The sequence below is a fragment of the Maniola jurtina genome, chromosome 10, assembly GCF_905333055.1.
Source record: "Maniola jurtina chromosome 10, ilManJurt1.1, whole genome shotgun sequence".
In the NCBI taxonomy this organism is placed as follows: domain Eukaryota; kingdom Metazoa; phylum Arthropoda; class Insecta; order Lepidoptera; family Nymphalidae; genus Maniola; species Maniola jurtina.
The window spans coordinates 14682838-14704483 of NC_060038.1; the positions used below are offsets into that span (position 1 = coordinate 14682838).

The following is a 21646-nucleotide window of genomic DNA, read 5'->3' on the forward strand; positions in this document are numbered from 1 at the left end:
GATGGCCTTTATTCAGTGATGATCACTGGGTTAGCGAATATCCCCCTATATCGGTGAAATGTTTTGCTGATGGATTTGACTAGTTAGTTGCGAATAAGCCAGTCGTGTGTTTTCTAATGTCCCTTCGCCGGTCACAGGCTGGAGCCGGCGCTGCCCATCGAACTAACATTTGCTTTGATGTTGCATCTGTGCTGACGAGAATGTTTGTTCAGTGAAAACGCGGCCTCTGACTCCGATGATATACCTACTTACACTTCGGACTAAATTGACACCTAAATTGATTTCATGTTCCATGCAAATCTGGGTCGATGTCCTACGGAGCGAGGGACTCTATGCTCATTTGTTCAGTCAGAATCAGATTCGGTCGATTATCACTTGCAATAGCGTCGGGTATTCCAATTTTTGAAGACTTGTTTCGAAATCTTGAGCGATATTGTGGTCGATTCCGTTGTACAGAATTTCTTAACTAAATTGACAAATCTAAATCTAGTGTTATCCTTTTCACAGGGAGCATTATGAAAGGGACAGCAAAATATTTAGACGTGCCATTTTGGTTTCGTTTAGAGATTATGTCCAACAGATAGCCACATTGTATCGCCCTCAGGAAATGTTTTGTGCATCGACAAGTCCATAAGATAGCACAGAATTGTTCCTCATGCCTTCGTGACTCATGAGCTAAAACGAATAGTTTGATATGGAAAAAAATCGAAAAGGGTTGGGATATTTAGATTCAATCAGACTTTTATCGAATATAGAGAAATACCTGTTTAAAATAGTTTCATATGATTATTTGGTAAAATCATTTCCAATCCGAATAAATTGAATGAAAGAATACCCTTACGATGGACAAGTTAGCGGGTTAGCGGGTTAGCGGGTTAGCGGTAGTGTCGCAGTGCGTGTAGAGTCCCTGGCGGCTGTAGCGCGGTTGTGTGACCGGCAGGCGACGATGCTGAAGAAAACGAAGCGCGGGTCGGGCGCGGGCCCCGCAGCGGGCCCGTGACGCCGGCCCGGCTCAGTGGCGCGCGCTCCGCAGGCCACCATGCTGAAGAAGCGCGGCAAGGTGCGGCGCCGCAGCACGGAGCCCGCGCTGGCCGCGCCGCCGTCGCCGCCGCCGCCCGCGCCGCCCGACTCCTGAATCTGGCTGAGCGAGCGCCTCATCTGACGCCCCGGGCTCAGGGCCGCGGAGGGCGCTCGCCGGGACCGCCACCTCGAACGCTCCCCTACGCATAACAACAGATATGTAAATAAATTATTAAACAAATATAATATAATAATACAATTGACAAAAAAAAGTTTATAGTCCTTAGACGTTGTTTCATTTTTAATTAGTAATATTTGACAATGTGTATAAAATAAAAATTCAAATATGTAAACTTTTGGCAGTTTTTACTTCACTCGATATTCCCTTACACCCTCATCGCACACAAATTATATCGCGACTTTAGCGTCCGCCCTCCCACTACTAGGTATCAGGAAAAGCCAGCCACCAAGCAAACCCCAAGTAAGTACTACCACGCAACAACACCAGAACTCATTCGACGCACGTATGCCTCCGACACCGGAGCATCGTCAGGAGATGTAGACCTAACCTAACAATGCACTTTGCAAAGTAACGCCTACTTCTATATATTATATAATAATACAACTAAAATGTTAGTCAGACCTGCTAGGTGATTCGCTAACTCAGTGTCTTGCCGAATGATAGCCACCGAGGTTGGTTGGTTCTACATTGCCGTTTCACTGGGCGATATTAAAATATTGTTTCGTAGAAAAACACCAATGGATAAAAAATGAGCTCGGTGGCTATCAATTATTGCTACACACTGAGTTAACGAATCACCCCGCTGGAGTAGTGTCCACAGGAGAAGGTTGTTAAATGTATCCTCAACAACTCGTCATCGGCATAAGCCGAGCGCGGGTCTCCTCTCAGAATGAGGTTCGGCTATGGGCCACACCACGCCAGCCAAGTGCGGATTGGCAGACTTCACGCATCTTTGAGAACATTACGGAGAACTCTCGGGCATGCAGATTTCTTCACAAATGGTTTCCTACGTTTAAGCTAGTGATATTTAATTGTTTAAAACGCATAGAAGTGCATGCCCAGGATCATCAGAATCGGTACAGGTTTCTTTACATTCAAAGGTGTTGGCAACACCAACAAAACTTAATCTGGAACGTATGAAAGGTAGTCAGTCGACCATTATTATTCACTCTCTTGCATAGATTAACGGACCGCTGCCATGTAAACGCGTGTCCTTTCCAATAATTATAGTGTGTGCCTCAAGACATTTTCGTGGTTTTATTCATACGAAGCACCAACTTTGAACCTGTGCCTATAACACTCCATCAAAAGGTAGGTATTATGGATTTATAATGAGACAGCTAAGTAATATAAGAACTTTATTAAGTATAGCCCAAAAATATAGTTACAAAAGCATAAACGCGAACGTCCATTGCTGCGCATGGACGCATTTGCTTTGAATGAAAGCATAGATATCATTCGCTGCCTGTAAAATTGGCCGAGCGACGACAGTAGAGGGACCATTTCTCAGAGAGCCTGTGGAAAACCACAAAGCAAAACCACATAAAGTTTGAAAATTATTACATTGAATCGCGCTTTATTGTTTTAATAAAGCGCGCGCAACATCATCGACCCGAGCTAAAGAGCACGTGAGCGAGAACACTCGATCTAACACGCAGATACCTGCGTGTTAGATCGAGTAGGGAAAAATCTAGTTCAATTCATGTAGCAAAGAATCATCAGAATTTCATGTAGAAAAGCGAACTTTCACTCTTACAATCATATGTGCGAAAATTCATTTTCCGTGAAGAACAACCTGCGAAATATCAAGACTTAGTCTTGATCATAATTGCTAGTTAAATAATTAATTAGAACCCAGAACCGAATTTTTTTTATAATCAATGTAGCAAACGATTTTAAGTGCGAAAATTGAAAAATCACTTCCCGTTAATAATCACTTTCCGTGAAAAAAATGGCCCGTGAAATCATTGTTATCAAAAATAATAATTTCACCACATGAAAATAATTTAAAATTAGTAATCATGCCCATCGCTAGACGAAACTGACGTTCACCGTGTCCGTGCACAGCAATGGAAACGCGCCGTAATTATTCAAACTGTCCAATCTAACAAACAATAACAGACAAATCACAAATTAATCGACAAAGCATCACTGTAATGTATTAGCTTAACGAACATTACAAATACCTCTAAATTAATAAATTAGGGCCGATTTTTCAATCGTCAAATAACTTTTATGTGGGGAATTGACGTTCTGACAGATTCCCTATAGGAAAAATGTCAAAACCTCAAATTCGTTCCTCAAATAAAAGTTATTCGACGATTGGAAAATCAGAGTATAATCTGATTAAAGATAACTATCGATAAGATTCTGAGCGCTTCTAAATTTTAGAGTATTCGCATCATTTTCTTACCAATGTAATGAGAAAAGGACAGATAAACCTAATTTAATTTAGAACTGTCAAACCTCGTGTCTTTAGCTGTTAGTCATTAGCCTATTCTTTTTTGTAGAGTACGCCAAAATTTAAAGTTTTAAATTTAAAATACATTTTCCGACCTTTTTTAGCAATATTAAAAAGGATGCAGATACTCTAAAATTAGTTTAGAGAAAAACATAAGAATCGACGCCTAGCCTCACACGCAACGATCCATCGTATAGCGCCAAAGATGCGAATGACGTGACATACCTACTATTTTTAATATAAAAATAGCGATCAACGAGCAGACAGGTCACCTGATGTTAAGTGATTATCGCCGCTCATAAACATTTGCAACAGTAGAAGGACCATTTCCAGCCCTTTCAGGAATTTGTTCATTTGTTGATTCACCCCTTGAATAACCCCATGTTAAAATAAAGTGGGAACACTGTCCATAGGAGTTGATTCCAGTTCGGGCGGTCGAAATGTACCAGGCAGTAGGCACCCAAGTGGTGAGGGTGAAATCGCTTACGGCGCGGTGGCATGCGGTCCGGTTGTAGACAAAGGAGGTAAAAAACTATGTCATTCGCATTTTCAGTGTTAAAGTGAAAAGCACGTGCTGTGTTGAGCGGTCAGCTTTGCAGATATAAGCGTTTACAGCTAGACTTACTAGTTACGGAGCTGTGCTCCTTAGTCACTGAATGAATCGTTAAAACTTCGCTTCGACTTTGCTGCAATCTGCCACGAGCCTAAAAGCAGAGGCTCACGACTTAAATAAATCGAATATTTCTAAAATATTTCCGATTTGCTTAGTAGACATTAAGTTGCTTATAAATAGGAAAAATATTATATAATTTGTTTATCCTAATATATCTTTTCCGTCTTTGAGTTTTTTACTTTTTTTTACAATAATTTGAAAGCATAGATTAGGGCAACGCCTAATACGATACCCACTCTGCGTATTGCGTATGTGTTTAATGCGTGTGCTTTCACTCTATTTTTTGTACTCCAACAGTTCAACAAGTAAAAAAATCAAAAGTACAACATTTTTACACAACCATAATATTATTATATTTTGTATAAATTAGTATTAGATAATATAGTAGTAGTAGTATGTCCAAAATATTCTTTCTTCAATTTAGGATTAATTAAGCAAAGTGAAGTTTTCAATGTTAAAAAAAATACTTATTGTAAAAGTAAAGTTTGTAAGAATAAAAGTTTTTATACTTAATAAATATTCAACAAATCGCCAATTTTTTAATCGCCAAATAAACTTTAACTGACAAATAAATTTGACATTTTGCCAGATCTTAATACAAAAACTGTCAAAACCCCAAATTCACTCTTTAGTTATTCGACGATAGAGCTAAAAATAACATAGTTTCTTTTTATTTTCATTGAAACGAAAGCTCATTTTCTCAAGCCTTGTGACAAGTTCTACATAATATATTTTTTACTTACATATTTATTTTTACATTAAGGTCAAAGACTAGACTTAAATTTAATATCCTTAGTATTATACAAAAAAAATGTATCTAAATCCAAAACAGCTTTTCTGACAAATAATTTTGTTTCTCTTAAAAAAATAAAAGCCACAGTTTTGTGAGTAACAACTCTTATGATCTAATTTAAAAATTAAAACAGCGATCAAAAAAATTCCATTTGCACAGCTTTCTACATCTGAAACAAAAAATATATCAACGATAACATACGACTTTCGTTTTAACATACTAACTTAGGTAAGTGTAATATCAGAGTAATGTAATAATTATATCAACTAAATAATTCTCCTGAAATGGTGAAACAAATATTCAAAGTTCAAATCATTAAGTTTTAAATTAAATTGGTGCAAGAAAACTTAAAAGTGCATCACGGAGTTTTTCACAAGCTTCTAAAGATGGCGCTGATGGTAAAAACTATTGCATTTCTTGTTCTCATTGAATAATTTAAAAAATAAATGTTTAAAAAAGCAAAAAAGTTACAGCCGTTACTTTAATAAGTGAATAGACGATGTTTTTGTAAAAAAAAGTTATAATTTGTAAAAATAAGTCAGAAAATTGTATGGAAATCCTAACTCGCGCTGTCGGAGTTTTTCGCCCGGTGGGGTATATATGCAGGCGCGGCTGCAGTACAGTCGGAAGTGTATTGTCTCGTGTGATGCCACGCTTGTCGACCACCGCTTGCCGGAGGTCAGCACGTGACGTCACGCGCTCGTTAGGCGACGCTCCCTGTAGCGTGCGCCGCGGCCGCTCGCCCGCGCGGCTGCGACGGCCACGGCGCACATTCCTCGGGCGGCCCCTATAATAAACCTTACGCGGTTTTCATTAACTCGTTAGCTTAGCTCCGGTTTAATATTCGAGCACTTCTATAACATGGCGGCGAGAACACCCTCGATTGCCAGCTTTTTGAACCTGTTTGTATGAAGTTACACAAATCCGCCTTAGGCACATTTTATATTGGTTTTATAGGTTTAGGAGGTAGAGACAGGCGCCAAGAGACTTCCTCGGGCATTTTGAGGTGAGGATTTGTTGTTAAGTTAAGCTACAAAAAGTACTAACAGTTAAGTGATTGTTGTTGCTGTGCATAATTATTATGGGTTACGGACTGAAATAAACGTTTATTTAATTCATTATTTTTTATATTTGCGTCGACTAGAAGCGCGTCTAGTGGATGCCGTATTGAGTACGCAATGCTCGCCGCACCATTGCGGCCCAACCCGTCTCTGGTGGATTACCTAGTAGGCGCAGGTCTGCATCAGCGGCGCGTGCGCCTCGGCCGTGTAGTTGCGCACGGTGCTGAAGGCGAAGGGCGGGAACTTGCTGGGCGCGAGCTCGAAGGCGCTCCACTGGTCACGGCGCGTGGACACGGCGTAGCGGCGCCACACCAGCTGCCAGTTGCGGTGCGAGCGCACCGTGCACACCTGCAGCTCCTGGGCAAACAGAAACAAAACATGTTGTATAGAGACCGGCGTTACTTTGCGGAAGTCCATGATATACAAGGAATCAAAAGCTTAATCAGACAAATCTGTATGTTGCAACATGCAGCATGCAATGTGCACCGCCTGCTTTCCCACTGATAAACAAGCCTGAAAAGCCAGCTACCAAGCAAGCAATACGCACCACCACCACGCAGCTTTGCAATTAGGCATTGTAAGGTCTACATCTCCTGAGGATGCTCCGGTGTCGGGGCGAAACGTGCGTCAAGTGGTTTTGGAATTTGTGTGGTGCTGCGTATTGCTTGCTTGGTGGCTGGCTTTTCCTGCATGTTTATCAGTGGGAGGGCGGGCGGTGCATATCGCATGCTACATGTTGCACTATACAGATTTGTTTGGGTTAGCGGAGTATAGCAAATTAGGCGTTTGGTTCCTTGAAGAAAAGAAACATGCAAATCACGTATTTAGCACTCAGGGGATTGTACGTAGGTTCCGTCGATATAAGAGTGAGAGGTGCTCACCAGCTGGAAAATTTGCTCGTGCGGCTCTTGCGCCTCCTTGCGGCGCGCGCGGAACCGCGTGTTCGAGGCCGGCGTCTTCTCGCTCACCGCCTTCTTTATCAATATCACCACCTAATGACAAGTCACCAGGTTTCCATCAACTTTTTAAAGTGATTAAAGCAAACCCACACAGCGAAACTCCGCGCGATTTGGCCCACAGAAATCTGTGACATGGTAATTATATGAAACCATTCGCGCGTTTTTTTTTACGAGAGCGTGCGGCTCTATAAAATTTTCATGTTACAGTCACAGCGAATCGCGCGGCGAAAATTCGCAGAGCAAGCTTAGTCTATTCGATAAAAAAGTTCGGCTGATGGGCGGCTTCCGCTGTGGCTAGTTACCACCTTACTGGCAAAGCCGTGCCGCCAAGCGACTTAGCGTTCCGGTACGATGACGTGTAGGAACCAAAGGGCTATAGGTTTAAAAAAAGGTCTAGGTTAGTTCGCTTCCATCTTAGACTGCGTCATCACTTACCACCAGGTGAGATTGCAGTCAAGGGCTAACTTGTAACTGAATAAAAAAAGCATTAATCGGCTATATGAATGGATCGCAGAGTCCAATACATAAGCTAAGTCACAATGAACACACCGACGAATAAATGAGCGCATCTGAACAGTACAGGTACACAGACTAAAATATACAAGTACTCTGGAGTATAGTTCTCACCGTGTCTCCGACCAGGCGGTAGTGTCCGGACATGATGCCGAGGCTGTTCTTAGTCTCGCGGTACTTGAGGTGGCCCACGCAGGCCGCCGGCTCCTCCGCCGTGGTCCACATCAACACTAGCCCTTCAGGGAAGAACCTGTATAATTCTTCAAGCTTAACTAAACGTTTTTATAAGAAACTAGCTGAAATCCACGATTTTAAAAATCCTGCGGGAACTCTCAGATTGTCCGGGATGAAAAGTTCCTTCTTCGAAACGAAGTTTGGCGATCATCTGGAAAGCTTCTCTATCTAAAGCCGCCTCTTATAACTTCAGTTAACTGAGCCCTGTTCCACCCCATTATATCGTCCAACCATTTATATAGGGATAAAAAGTAGCCTATGCCAATTTCCAAGTATTTAACTATGACAGACTAACAAACAAACACACTTTCGCATTTATAATATGGGTAGTGATTAGATATATGATAGTTATCATACCGTACCATAAAACTTCCCGAAATCAAAGCAATATTAAAATAAGGCAAAGTAAATATGAAGGAATGAGAGATCTTATGGTCAGGTCGGCGCCAATTAAATAGTCGTTCTTGAACTTAATCGCAAGACGCATCGCGATAGCATGTTTTAGGCGTCAGTGGGGCACGCGACGCGTCACACCTCACGTTTATCATCTGCATTAGTGTTAATTGCCGGTAAGTATATATCTCACCTCAGGTATCGGTAGTAGTCAATGAGGTACCACGGGCGGTAGAAGTGGTCCTGGAAGCTGTTCTCGCCGTGGCGCAAGTAGGTCGTCTTGCTGATGTAGCACCCGTTGAGGTTGAGCCGCGCCCGCTCGATGTACATGTGCCGCCAGTTCGCGTAGCCGTGGGCGCGGGGAGTGCCGCAGTCTATGCCCCACGTCCTGATATAAAATATCATATATTTTATCAATCAATGAATTGCGGGAACGGGTGAAGAAGGGCGGGATATTAGCTAGACCACGTTCCACGATACTCACTTGACACACATGCATCGCCACAGGTCGGGCTCCCTGGCCGCCACGTACAGGCCGCGGCAGGTCGCGGCGGCGCGCTCCAAGGACCCTGCGTCCATGTCCGCTCCTACCACCCAGCGCAACACTAGCTGGACCACCTCGTACGGCAGCCAGGAGATGTGAGCGCCCTGGGAAACGCATCCAAAACAATTTATAAACCAACAAATAACGAAAAAAAACCAAAGAACTCTAATTATAACTTTGACGGACGTACGGAATCCTAAGAGGAAGGCGATGAGGAAGGAAGTGAGGAAGACGAGACGAGCGCGGAGAAGGAGGGGAGCGAGAGCGAGATTCCTATAACAGGGACACCACGACAGGTTGTGCAAATCTCCGTTTACGTGACGTGTGCCATAGAAAAGGGAGGCGACAAAATAGAGAGAAGGAAGTGAGAAAAATAGGGAGACAAGGCGCCCCAGGAAGCACGCCAAATTCATGTACCGAACAGGAGCCCTCCCGGGTTTCGGTAGACAAGAAGTTCGGAAGACTATCCAAGCCGAAGGTTATCCAGCGTGCGTCCGAATTTTATCTGACAGATATCTCCTGCTCGAGGCCTCAATACTTTCGCTCAAGTAGGAAACAAGAAAGTGAAGCCTGATTATGTGGAAGAGTGATTTTGAAGGTATTCCTCACCTTGCTGTGATACTCCGGCTGGAACAGATGGCCCTTCCTGGTGAGGATCCTCTGCAGCCGCGCCACCAGCTCCTCACCCTCCACCGCATCTTCATCCTCGCTGTCCTCCGCTTGTTCAGAGTGACACACTTCCTCGATTTCATATTCCTCTGCAATACAATTACGCGCAAAATCTGTCAGAAAGCAGTCAAGCAAAATGTCTAAAAGAAAGCAATTTTGTATAAAAACACATAAAAGTAAATTCTGGATTCTTCTAAATAAACTTGCATGTTTGAGGCCATAGAAGATAAAATAATAATACTTTAAGTGGCTCTGAAGGGGATGCCCCGTTTCTGTAGCTCTTTAGGGATGTTTGCTGATGCCAGAATATCAGAATTCTGGGCATGATAGCCAGCAGACTGATGCTTTCATCCAGTGTTGAATCCACAGTAGTGGTTCACATAAATCTAATTCTTGTAGTGCTGGATGGCTTCATACAGCTTGCCGCCACGCCTCAGTTCCACGCCGCGTACAAATGGCTGTTTGTAGTTATTACCTTCCGGCGTGTCCGCCCTCAGTTCAGAGCCTTCATACAGTCGTGTCTCCACATCGGGCAGGATCTGTATGGCGCGCTTGTAGTGCTGGATGGCTTCATACAGCTTGCCGCCACGCTCCAGTTCCACGCCGCGAATAAATAGCTGCTTGGCCTTAAAAAAAGGGAAAAGGATTTTTAAAACAATTTTTAATTTTGCAAGGATACTGTTTTTTAATTAATTAAAAATGATTTCCATTGGAATGAAATAAAATTTATTTATTTGTTAATCATGCTATCTCTGTAGTTCATCAAAATTGGTTAAGTGAAATGGTGACAGACAGACAGACAAACTTTCACATTTAAATTACATATTAGTGTAGACTAGCTAATGTGTTGCAGCTTGCAATAAAATTCGCTACCCTGTGGGTTAGTGATACTATGTTCGAAATCATGTCATCATGATCTCACGTTGCCATTGTTAAGCTCATCTTCAATACTGTTTTTTTGTGTGAGACATAAAGGCAGTTTGTCAGAAACATTTGTTAGAAAAAAATTGACTGTGCACCAAAATTCTCTCTGAACATACATTTTGATTAAGACCATCAGAAATATCAGAATGCTACTGTATATTTTTGATATATGCAGACTGTGTGGTACGGGAAGTTTTCGGAGACAATTCCCGATAGCAATATTCTGTGGCCAGCCTAAATCACCAACCTTCTCCTCGTCGGTGAGCGGTGGCGCTGGTTCCCGCGGCTGAGCCGGCTCGGGCGGCTGGCTCTCCTTGTGCGGGGACGGCGTGGACTCCAGCTCGCGTTGCCATTGCTCACGGAACACTGTCAGCTCGTCAATGTTCTTTTTCTGTACAAAGAAACATTTTCTGTAGAAGAAAGTAGGTATTTTTAAAGACAACTATGCATAAGCTTTGCCTCCTTCATATTTACTTGGAAGAATCGTTATTTTCTCCAGATCATGTAAAAAACTATTCGTTTTTATTTTTACAGTGGCACATAAACTTCTATTCTCTATTCTGAAGAATATATAAAATTACTAGTTGAGACCTGCAACATGGTCTGCTGAATTTAGAATTGTAAAAACCCTGTCCGAACCCTTTAATTTTCTGGGATATAAAGTACTAGATGATGCCCACGACTTCGTCCGCGTGGATTTAGGTTTTTCGAAATCCCGTGGGAACTCTTTGATTTTCCGGGATAAAAAGTAGCCTATGTGCTAATCCTGGATATTATCTATCTCCATTCCAAATTTCAGCCAAATCCGTCCAGTAGTTTTTGCGTGAAGGAGTAACAAACATACACACACACACACACACACACACACATACAAACTTTCGCCTTTATAATATTAGTGTGAAGTGTGATATCACTCTCCAGGTTTTCAACTATACCCTGGATACAAAAAAAAAAACATGTTGATCCTTTGCTACGTTGCGACCTGATAGAAGGAACAAATGAACAACCTTTGGCATTTATAATATGGGTAGTGATTTTATAATAGAACCAAGAAATATTACATTCCCAGGTTACTTTCATTACTTACTAGCTGATGGCCGCCATTTCATTCACGTGGATATAGATTTTTTTTTAAATCCCATAAGAACTCTCTAATTTTCCAGAATAAAAAGCAGCCTATGTGTAATCCAGGGTATAATCTATTTCCATTCTAAATTTCAGCCAAATCCGTCCAGTAGTTTTTGCGTGAAAGAGTAACAAACATCACACATACACAAAATTTTGCATTTATAATATTAGTGTGATAAAATGAATATTATGAACCTCATCATCAAGTTCCAGTTTATCCAATGCCTCAGTGGCATCGCACACTGAGTGACTAGAGGAGGAAGAGTCCTCCTGCTCCTCACCCTCGCAGTCGCCAGCACCTCCCGCACCAGCACCTGAACCTGCAGCTGAAGCCTAGAATATTTTTTTACTTTTCTCAGTGTGATTTGCAAACATGAATCTATAAATATACATATACCCAGGTTGCTTACTAAAAACAAAAGCCATACAGTAATAATATATGACAATTACATAATAATAACATACATATAGAATTAAATTATCGAAAATACAATATACATACTTATAACTAGGGTCTAACATATTCTACTGAGGAATCAAGCGATTTAAGTAACTTGAGTAGCTAATTTATCACAAAATAAATCAATGGCCTTTTCAACTACTAAGAACGAATTTTTAGTTAAAAAACTAAAAATTCGTTCTTAGTAGTTAAAACACTAAAAAATCGTTCTACTTATTGCTATCCCGCTTTGACTGCAGAGCAAGAACGAGAGGTTGAACCCGCCACAGGTCCAATCTCTGAATCTAATTTGGCATAGTGATAAGTAAGTATTTTCTTCAAGGAACTCTCCATTACTTCTATTACATGTTTGAGATCAACTTGAGGACTTTTTTTTTTGAAGAATATTAGCCATGTAAAATGACTATTATTCCCAGTTCCCATCCAACTAAACATCAAGCTTGTACTAGGAGTACATACTATAATTGTGCAACAGGTCGGGTATGAACTGCCAACCATTCGGTATCAGTCCACTCCTTTAATCATTGAGCTATTGTAGCTTTTCTTCATTAATTGAAAGCTACATGTTTTGTAAAGACTACTCCTCTTTAAGACCTTTCCTTTTGTTTCCTATCAGGAACCAAGGCCAAGAATGTATTTTCTCTTTAGGTGTCTTGGTCAGTCCAAGAGCTAGTAGTTAGTGGATTCAAATGTGTCGGAAACTGTTCTTTGCTCCTATATAGATAATATGTAGATTTTTATGGGGTTACTCATTTGTTATAAAGCACTGTGTGTTAGCAATAGAACATAAAATTATATTTTAATTTCTTTGTATTAAGCTAAGGCTGGAGTCATTATACACTACCCCACAATAATTGTACGCCATATAATTATTATTAACTGCTGAATATAAAATTTATTTTTCGAGTGTAGCTTCTCAAGAGATGTTTGGGATGAGGACCTAGATAGCAAAAATCATAACCCTTCCTTTCGGCTTTGCCGTAGTCGGATAAAAGTGAAACAAAAAATGTGGCATCTTATTGGCTTGGCAGCGTATATTGTAGCCTGTGTGAATGAGCAAGGCAGAGTACAGCTTTGCTTCTGTCGGGTATTCCACAACATACACAGAGATACACACACACATTGTTTTTAAAATAATATGTTACTTTAATTTTAAATTAGAAAGGAAACAAGCTGTATAAAACAAAAACATAGGACAATAATTAATTTATGTAATCCTCTGCCCCCCAATTATTAATTTCTAAAAATAAACAAGTTAATTAATCAATAATAATAAACAATATTGCGCTGTTCCTTACCATAGTGGTGTCTTAACTTTGTTAAGTTTTATTAGTATTCAGAATAAAATCCTTAGTTTATTTGGTAGTATTATTACTGCTAGTCCTTGTTGATTCTATGAAGTTGAATAATAAATTGATAAACAAAGTTCGCACAAATCTACAAAATCTGCAAATCAAAATTGCAATATTTTTATTTGTTAAATGTCAAATGCAACGTTGCCAGAAGGTTACGAAATGTACCTAATTGTGTGAAATTCGTACTTTTTGGATCACATTCGTACTGTCTTATTTTTTTATCTTTTTCAAATAGGTAGTTACTTAAATTGGGTTGTTTTAGTATATTATATTTTGTGATATTTTTCTTCCTCAGAAAACCATCAAAGCAAATCCAATTTTAAATCTACAGCTCAAAATTCAGCGTAATCCGAATGAGTAAAGCGAATCCTGAGTAGTCTCGTTGGTAGAATTTACCTTACCTTATATCTGGCAACGTATAAGACAAAATATGTCAATGATATATTATATCCACAGACTATGAAGGATTCCTGATCTGTGCCACGTACGAAGACTGAGTTCGTCTGTGTTGGCGTTTGCCGGCGCGTGTGCGGTGTTTTTTTGGAGTGTTTTGTTTTTTTTTTTTTTGTTAAAAGTGGCCAGTTTTCGTGTTTCACTGGTGTATTTTGGTGGTGGAACTGACTGTGAAGCACTCTAAGGGGGCGCCCTAATTAATAGACGAGGTCCATAGTTATATAGTTTCGTTTCCCTAACTTGTAATAACTTAACTACAAACTTGACATTGGCTAATCTTTGTGAAGTCAGACGAGAGAAAAAAAAAATGGGAGAATTTGGTCAGCTGCACAGACCACGAATCCGGAGGTCAGCTGTCAGGTGGCTGTCAGTCAGACGTTCTCAACTTCTCATGTTCTCATTTGCGTTCTCAGTTCTCACTTCTCATCTTGATTCATAGAGTAGGATTATATTAGGGTATAGAGTTATCGCTCCCAAGAATTAGGCATAGTATGGAAGTCAGCACTCCAAGCGATTGATGTACGAACTAATTTTCTCGTATATATACCTATAGCTATCACTGTCAATATCTATAGGTATAGCCCCTTGCCCATTGTATTTAAAAAAATCAGGGAATATTTTGACACAAGTTTAACTCTTTCATTGTTAGTTAAATTACAAGATATTAATATATTTTAATATACTAAATGTATAATAATTAATTAACTTGTATCTTGTTATAACTAACATAGCTGAAAGAGTTAAACTTGTGTCAAAGCGGTATGGTATAGAAAATAAAATATAAATGATTCATTTTTTTCTTTTATTATAATATTGTAAAGCACAATTTTGGATATAATCATCCTCATTGGCATCCTTCTTCGCGCCACTTAAAATGCGATTAGTATTTTTACACCAGCTATATAGGAATAAGTTGCAAGATACATCTATTACATAATCAGACAATTGAGTACCATGTTGTTTACATATTGTTATAAAATCGAAATTGCACTGGACAAGTATTAATGTTTTGATATAATTTTTTATGTTATACATGTTACTTTTTTTTTTTAATATATACGTAACTACATCCTGAATGTTAGAAAACATCTCTACAGCTTTTATGGCTGGATATGTAAGAACATGTTTGCCTTTAATTCTTTCTTTACTTTTTATAAATTCAAAATTATTATGGTCATTGCTGTATAGATTATTCATACAAACTTTACAATTTTTGAACACATTCGTCCTAGCTTTTTTTATTACATACCCAGTAACATATTTTAAAACATCGAAAATTTTATCATCCGCCTTTTTTTTTTGTATGCCAATCAAGATATGGTCGTTTATTACTTCATCATATTCAATTTCAACTGGATCACTGTTTGAGGTTACCTTGGCTCTAAAAAAGATTTTTTTTAAGGAGTTGAACAACATATTTTTGGCAGAATCTGCTTCACAATTAGACCCTTTGGAGTGGCTGGATAGATTATTAATAAGCACAGCAGCAAAGGCAATTTCGAAGCCAGCACACGTCGGATTTATATTTCGTACGCCGTGGCTTCGAATAGAGCCAAAAAAGTTCTCCAAAGGATCTTGATTGAAATGCCTCATCCAAAAGGCCCTCAAACAGTGATCCTTGAGCAACTTCTCTTTCAAATAAATAACATTTTCGATTGTCCAGATCCAATTATTTATAGATGGGACACTGCAACTTTTCCCATTCCTATCTACAAATTTCATAGATTTCAAGACTTCTTTTGCTTTTGTCCAAGTTTCTTGATGACTGGATGAATGAGTCACGGGCCCGAGCAATGGTTTCCCTGGCTTTTTTACTGAGTTTCCAAAACTTCCATTCATCGAGTCGAAAAGTTCATCAAAAAACTTAATTAAATCCGCAGTTTCCCTACTCTCTTCAGGTATTATTTTTTTATCTGTAACAAAGTAAATAAAAATATCTATGTAAAATGTTGCAAATATTAATATTCTAATCACACTAATATTATAAAGGCGAAAGTTTGTATGTGTGTGTGTGTGTGTGTGTGTATGTTTGTTACTCCTTCACGCAAAAACTACTAGACGGATTTGGCTGAAATTGAGAATGGAGTTAGATAATATCCTGGATTAGCACATAGGCTACTTTTTATCCCGGAAAATCGAAGAGTTCCCGCGGGATTTCAAAAAACCTAAATCCACGCGGGCGAAGTCGCGGGCATCGGCTAGTAATGAAATATATCTGGGACACCGGATATGAAACTTGTTTCTATTATGGCGCATACAGATAGGGCAGTGAAGGCAAGCAAAGGCAATTTGCTATACGTAAAGTTCTATACAATCAATCTCTATTTTTGTAAACAGTTATCACACTAATATTATAAAGGCGAAAGTTTGTATGTGTGTGTGTGTGTGTGTGTGTGTGTGTATGTGTGTGTGTATATGTGTGTGTGTGTGTGTGTGTGTGTGTGTGTGTGTGTGTGTGTGTGTATGTGTGTGTGTGTATGTTTGTTACTCCTTCACGCAAAAACTACTGAACGGATTTGGCTGAAGTTCGAAATGGAGATAGAAAATATTCTGGATTAGCACATAAGCTACTTTTTATCCCGGAAAACCAAAGAGTTCCCACGGGATTTCGAAAAACCTAAATCCACGCGAACGAAGTCGCGGGCGTCGGCTAGTCAATCATAATTTTAAACAAATTAGTTGGATCGGAAATACAATGGTTCAAAAAGAAGTTAACCATTCCTCACCTGCAAAATATCCCATACACTTGGCAACAGATGCGCTAAACACCTGAGTCGCACATTTCACCTTCATTTTTTTTATTTTAGCAGGTATGACATGGTTATCTGTAAGTTTTGGCAAAAATTTCAACCCTTTGTATTCCGGATTTTCTTCATATAATCTTATAATGTGATCCCATTTCCCAGTACATAGAGTATTATTTATTTTATATAAAACATTTTTAGTCAGCATATTATTCCTGATACCTTTGAGCATGTGTGGAACATCAAAAAGAGGGACAATTTCTTGATCATTGATTATAAAAATGTTTTGTTTTAGTTCTCTGTTATTTTTTAAATATAAACTTTTTGTTTCATTCACAAGTTCTTTGATGGCACTAACATTTGAGGATTCCTGATCACAAATGGTTGCTACAACTTTTAATCCAGTAGATTGCACTTTGCTTATAATAGCTTTGATTTGATTTTTTAATTCTAGTTTAGATGTGCTTCCGCTGCAAAACGTGTAAGCCAGTGGCTGCTTATAATTTTTTTGGATACCTCTTATCATGAAAACTAATGCATGGTCCGCGATTTTGTTTGCTGCTTTTATTCCATTATCTACATAACCTCTAATTAAATCTTTTTTTCTATTATAATCGAAATGAGGTGTGAGTGCCATCTCATCAAAAAGTAACACACATAATTTTTCTGTTTCTGACATTTTTGAAGCTCGTTTTTTTAAATGGGAAAATATGCTTTCATTTATGCCTGGTTTCAAGTTTGCACTAGAAATCATGCGACTTAAAGTTACAGGAGCAGGTAAAACTAAAAAGCTTCTAAACCATCTGTATGCTCTTGGTCCCATTTTATAAAATGCTAATGACAATATTTTTTCTTCTTTGGTGTATCTCCTTCCAAATTTTCCTTTATTAGCAAGATTAATCTGCATCATGAAAAACACCATGGCAGCAGTTGTAAAATTACTCGTAACTTTTAAAAATGTAGAATTTTCTGTTAATTTAAGTGCTTTCTTCAATTTTGTTGCATAGTTATCTTTGGTTTTTTGCATCTTCTTAATTTTTTCCTTAAGGAAAGATAGTTCTTTACATTGTGGTAGTCCACGTTTTACAGAACCTGTAAATTGAATAAATATTAATTAATGCACAATATGGATCCAAGCTGTCACAGCCTAGTGGTTATGATGACTCTTAATCAGAGGTTGGGGATTCGATTCTGGGCATGCACCTATAACTTTCAGAGATATGTGCATTGTAACAAATTAAATATCACTCGTTTTAACAGTGTAGGAAAACATCGTGAGGAAACCTGCATGCCTAAGATTTCTCCATAATGTTCTCAAATGTATATGAAGTCTGCCAATCTGCACTTGGCCAGCGTGGTGGATTATGGCCATAATCTTCTCAAATTGAGAGCAGACCCGTGCTCTGTAGTTAGCTGGCTATGGGTTGATCATGGTGATGATGATGATGATGATGTATTAGTAAGAGAAAATATATTATTAACTAGCTGACGCCCGCGACTTCGTCCGCGTGGATTTAGGTTTTTCAAAATCCCGTGGGAACTCTTTGATTTTCCGGGATAAAAAGTAGCCCATGTGCTAATCCAAGATATTATCTATCTTCATTCTGAATTTCAGTCAAATCCGTCCAGTAGTTTTTGCGTGAAGGAGTAACAAACATACACACACACACACACACATACAAACTTTCGCCTTTATAATATTAGTGTGAAGTGTGATATTGTAATTTAACTATTAATGTACCTTTGAAGACAGGCTGGTGGATTTTTTCTTTACCATATTTCTTCTTTGTAAATAAATCTGTAAGAAACAGAAAAAAGTCACTTTTAAAAGAGTATAAGTGAGAATATTATTTATACTAGCTGATGCCTACAACTGCAAAGTTTGGATTTTTCAACATCTTGTGGGAACTCTATGATGTTCAGAGATAAAAGTATGTGTAAGTCTGCCTGTGTCCATTTCCAAGTTCAAAGCAATCTATTTGTCAATTTTCGTTAAGATTGGTTCAGCAGTTAAGCCATGTAAAGGTAACAGACAGACAAGCAGACATTTCCGAATTAGTAATATTAGTCATGATCAACCCATCGCCAGTCCACTACTGAGCGCAGTTCTCCTCTCAAAATGAGAAGGGTTCAGGCAATAGTCCACCACGCTGGCCAAGGGCAGATTGTCAAACTTCACACACTCATGAAAACATGACAGAAAACTCAGACATGCAGGTTTCCTCATAATGTTTTCCTCCACCGTTAAAGCAAGTAATATTTCATTACTTAAAACTAGTGTTGTTATGGATATCCATATCCGTAACCGAAACTATCGGATATCCGAAATAAAAAAATATCCGTAACCGTAACTGAATCCGTAATAAAAGTTTTGGATAGTTTCGGATAGGGCGGAGTCTAACTAAATACTACACTCGTACGAATTAACTGTGCACTCCGCTGGAATGCGACACCTTCATCAGTTCACATTTTACATTTCCTTAAAAAAATTAATATCCGTAACCGAAACTATCGGATAATCCGAAATAATTTAATATCTATAACCGTAACCGAAACCGATATTATTTTTTACCAATATCCATATCCATATCCGGATCCGAAATTATATATCCATAACATCCCTACTTAAAACCCACATACCTAACTTTGAAAAGTTAAAGATTTACATCATAGCACTTGTCAATAACTGTATTTTTTTACATTTCAATATCAGTGAGCTTATGCAAAATGAATACTAATTTACTTTAATAAATGAGTTCTGTTTGAGAACTATATCTCTTAAGTCTCTAGTATTGCAAGAGTACTAGAAACAAAACACAATGTACATGTACTCACTATCAGAAGATGATGGATTGCTCAGATTTATGTCTTCAGCTTTATCCGATTGACCAACTATTTCAATATTTATGTTGCCAATTTCTTGCAGGGGCTTTCTACCGACTGGAATAATAAAAAATAGTCATAAATACATTTATTTCAAATTGATAGCTACAAATAATTTGTCGTAAACAAACTTTGTCTGCATGGATTTAGGTTTTTAAAAAACCCGTTAGAACTCTTTGATTTTCCGGGATAAAAAGTTGCCTTTAACAATTTCCGGGACGCAAACTATCTCTGTGCAAAGTTTTATATAAACTGATTAAACAGATGGTCCATTAGAGATCCTGTGGGAACTCTGATTTTCCAGGATAAAAAGTAATGTCAGTCCTGGTATGTTAGCTAACTCTGATTCATTTCTTCAAATCTGTTAAACTGTTAGGATGTGAAAAGCTAGCAGACAGACAGACACTTTCACATTTATAATATTAGTGTGAACTGCTAATGAATAGTATGCATTGATATGCATCTCTTGCACCATGTAAAATTGTATGTTACATTAATATGATGCTTACTGTTAGAAGATGATGGTTTGCTCTGATGTATGTCTTCAGCTTTGTCCGACTGACTTATGATTTCAACATTGATGTTGCCAACTTCTTGTTGGGGTTCCCTACGTTTAATTAAGAATCCTGTAACAAAGTATGATAATAGTCCGTTACTACCAAAAATCATAATGCTATTTAATTTTTTTAAACATATTATATTACACAATAGAAATCACAAATGTTGTTTTTAAACTACACTAAATAATTACAAAAATATACTAACCTGGTAGATTCAGGGTTGGTGTTGCATTGGCACATAGTCTATTACTAGCAGTATGAAATCGAGCTTGAAAATGATGATGACATATTCTTCCATATTTATGAATGGTCTTGTTGTCCAGTGCTAATATATCTCCACCAATTGCATAGAGCCAAGTACGAAATCGGTCCGGGTCTTTTTCAGGATTAGGAAAACGATGTAATATTGTTCCATCCAATCCTATAACAAACAATGAATATTCCACTTTTGAGTATTTTATACCAATATATAAAAAAACATAACTTACACCAGTGCCCTGTTTATCAAACGTTACAAGTCTACAAGCTCACAAATTACATCTACCGCATTATCTGTCGGTAAAATAGAAGGTATGGTAGAATTACTTGTTATTTAAGTCAATGTTTAAAAATAAAACTTTTTTCAAAGACATAGTTTGATTACAAACCTCTTGTAAAACCTATTTTATTAGTTTTATGAATTATGATTAGAAATTTAACCATTTTTTCTGCAGATCTATAATTTGGCAAACATAGATGGTTTATTGAAGACCCATGTTAATACCTAACCTATGGTACTGTTTTATATGAGATCTTTTAGAGAAAAGAACATAGCAGTGAATCATTCATGCCATTCATTGATTTTGTTACTTGCACGAAGTTTTTGTCGAGAAATAAGAAAATAAACACAACTCTAATGTTATAAATCTTTTTATGTTACACTAGCGACCCGCCCCGGCTTCGCACGGGTGGACATTTATTTTTCTATTTTCCGGGATAAAATATAGCCTATACGGATTCGGAAGAATCCCTCTAAGTAATGGTAAAAGAAATTTTGAAATCGGTCCAGTAGTTTTTGAGCCTATTCAATACAAACATACAAAAATACAAAGGTTTCCTCTTTATAATATTAGTATAGATAGATTTAGTCAACAGAAGCTCTTAAATTTTTTCGTAACAAGTTACAAGCTACAAAGGCATTTATGGCTTTTTCGTACAAAACGAGACTGAACTTTTGTAATGCAAGGTTTATAATGTTTGATAAACAGGGCACAGGTGTCATGCTTCACATTTTATGGGTACAAATTGTATGCATTTCTTATAATATTTCTAGAATACTTGTTTCGACTTCGGTCCCTAAAGTCTCTGCCATAAACTACCACTAACATTTACTTCATATGTAATCGTATTATACTTAGTAAAATAACATGAAATTGTAATAGTTGTGAAAAATATTTTACTTACGTGTCTTGCTGCAGTTCGGTACACAGCATTTTCTATCAAGCGGCATCGTCGAAAGTAACCAAATCGAAATGAGAATCAGAGTCCAAAAAAGATAGCGTGGGTCAACAATAGAAAACAGGTCCGTCGGTGTCCAGGTAAAGCTTAGTCGCATAAAATTAAATATAAACGAATTAAAAACACACTAACTTCTCTAACAGATGGATAACGAATGTTTTTTTTTTTAAATCGAGTGACAAGACGTGTCATTTAACAATGACCACTAGTGAAACGAAACGTAACAAGTTAACATGCATTAAATTCAAATTATAAGGTAATTATTAAAAATAGTTATAACTAACTTTATTTATTAAAAAA

General features: G+C 38.2%; 3 protein-coding genes across 3 annotated transcripts in view; 1 reads left to right on the plus strand and 2 right to left on the minus strand.

Annotated features, from left to right (window-relative positions):
* Window positions 1-1304, plus strand: part of LOC123868787 (diacylglycerol kinase theta) — a 46502-nt gene extending 45198 nt beyond the window's left edge. Inside the window, exon 18 of the mRNA XM_045911399.1 lies at window positions 1034-1304. Coding sequence (XP_045767355.1) covers window positions 1034-1135 — 102 coding nt within the window. The 3' untranslated portion in view covers window positions 1136-1304. The remainder of the gene's footprint in view (window positions 1-1033) is intronic.
* Window positions 1305-2387: 1083 nt separating this feature from the next.
* On the minus strand, window positions 2388-13343 carry LOC123868755 (F-box only protein 9). The gene is made up of 11 exons (XM_045911354.1): window positions 13153-13343; window positions 11590-11727; window positions 10514-10657; window positions 9818-9968; window positions 9283-9431; window positions 8614-8777; window positions 8323-8517; window positions 7617-7752; window positions 6912-7022; window positions 6193-6387; window positions 2388-5138 (listed from the first exon to the last, which is right to left on the minus strand). The coding sequence occupies exons 1-10, from the start codon at window positions 13153-13155 to the stop codon at window positions 6193-6195; spliced, it is 1386 nt and encodes a 461-aa protein (XP_045767310.1). The 5' UTR covers window positions 13156-13343; the 3' UTR covers window positions 2388-5138.
* Window positions 13344-18093: 4750 nt separating this feature from the next.
* LOC123868774 lies at window positions 18094-21495 on the minus strand. The gene is made up of 5 exons (XM_045911383.1): window positions 21293-21495; window positions 20055-20270; window positions 19799-19915; window positions 19242-19346; window positions 18094-18204 (listed from the first exon to the last, which is right to left on the minus strand). The coding sequence occupies exons 1-5, from the start codon at window positions 21441-21443 to the stop codon at window positions 18107-18109; spliced, it is 687 nt and encodes a 228-aa protein (XP_045767339.1). The 5' UTR covers window positions 21444-21495; the 3' UTR covers window positions 18094-18106.
* Between the last annotated feature and the right edge of the window lie 151 nt (window positions 21496-21646).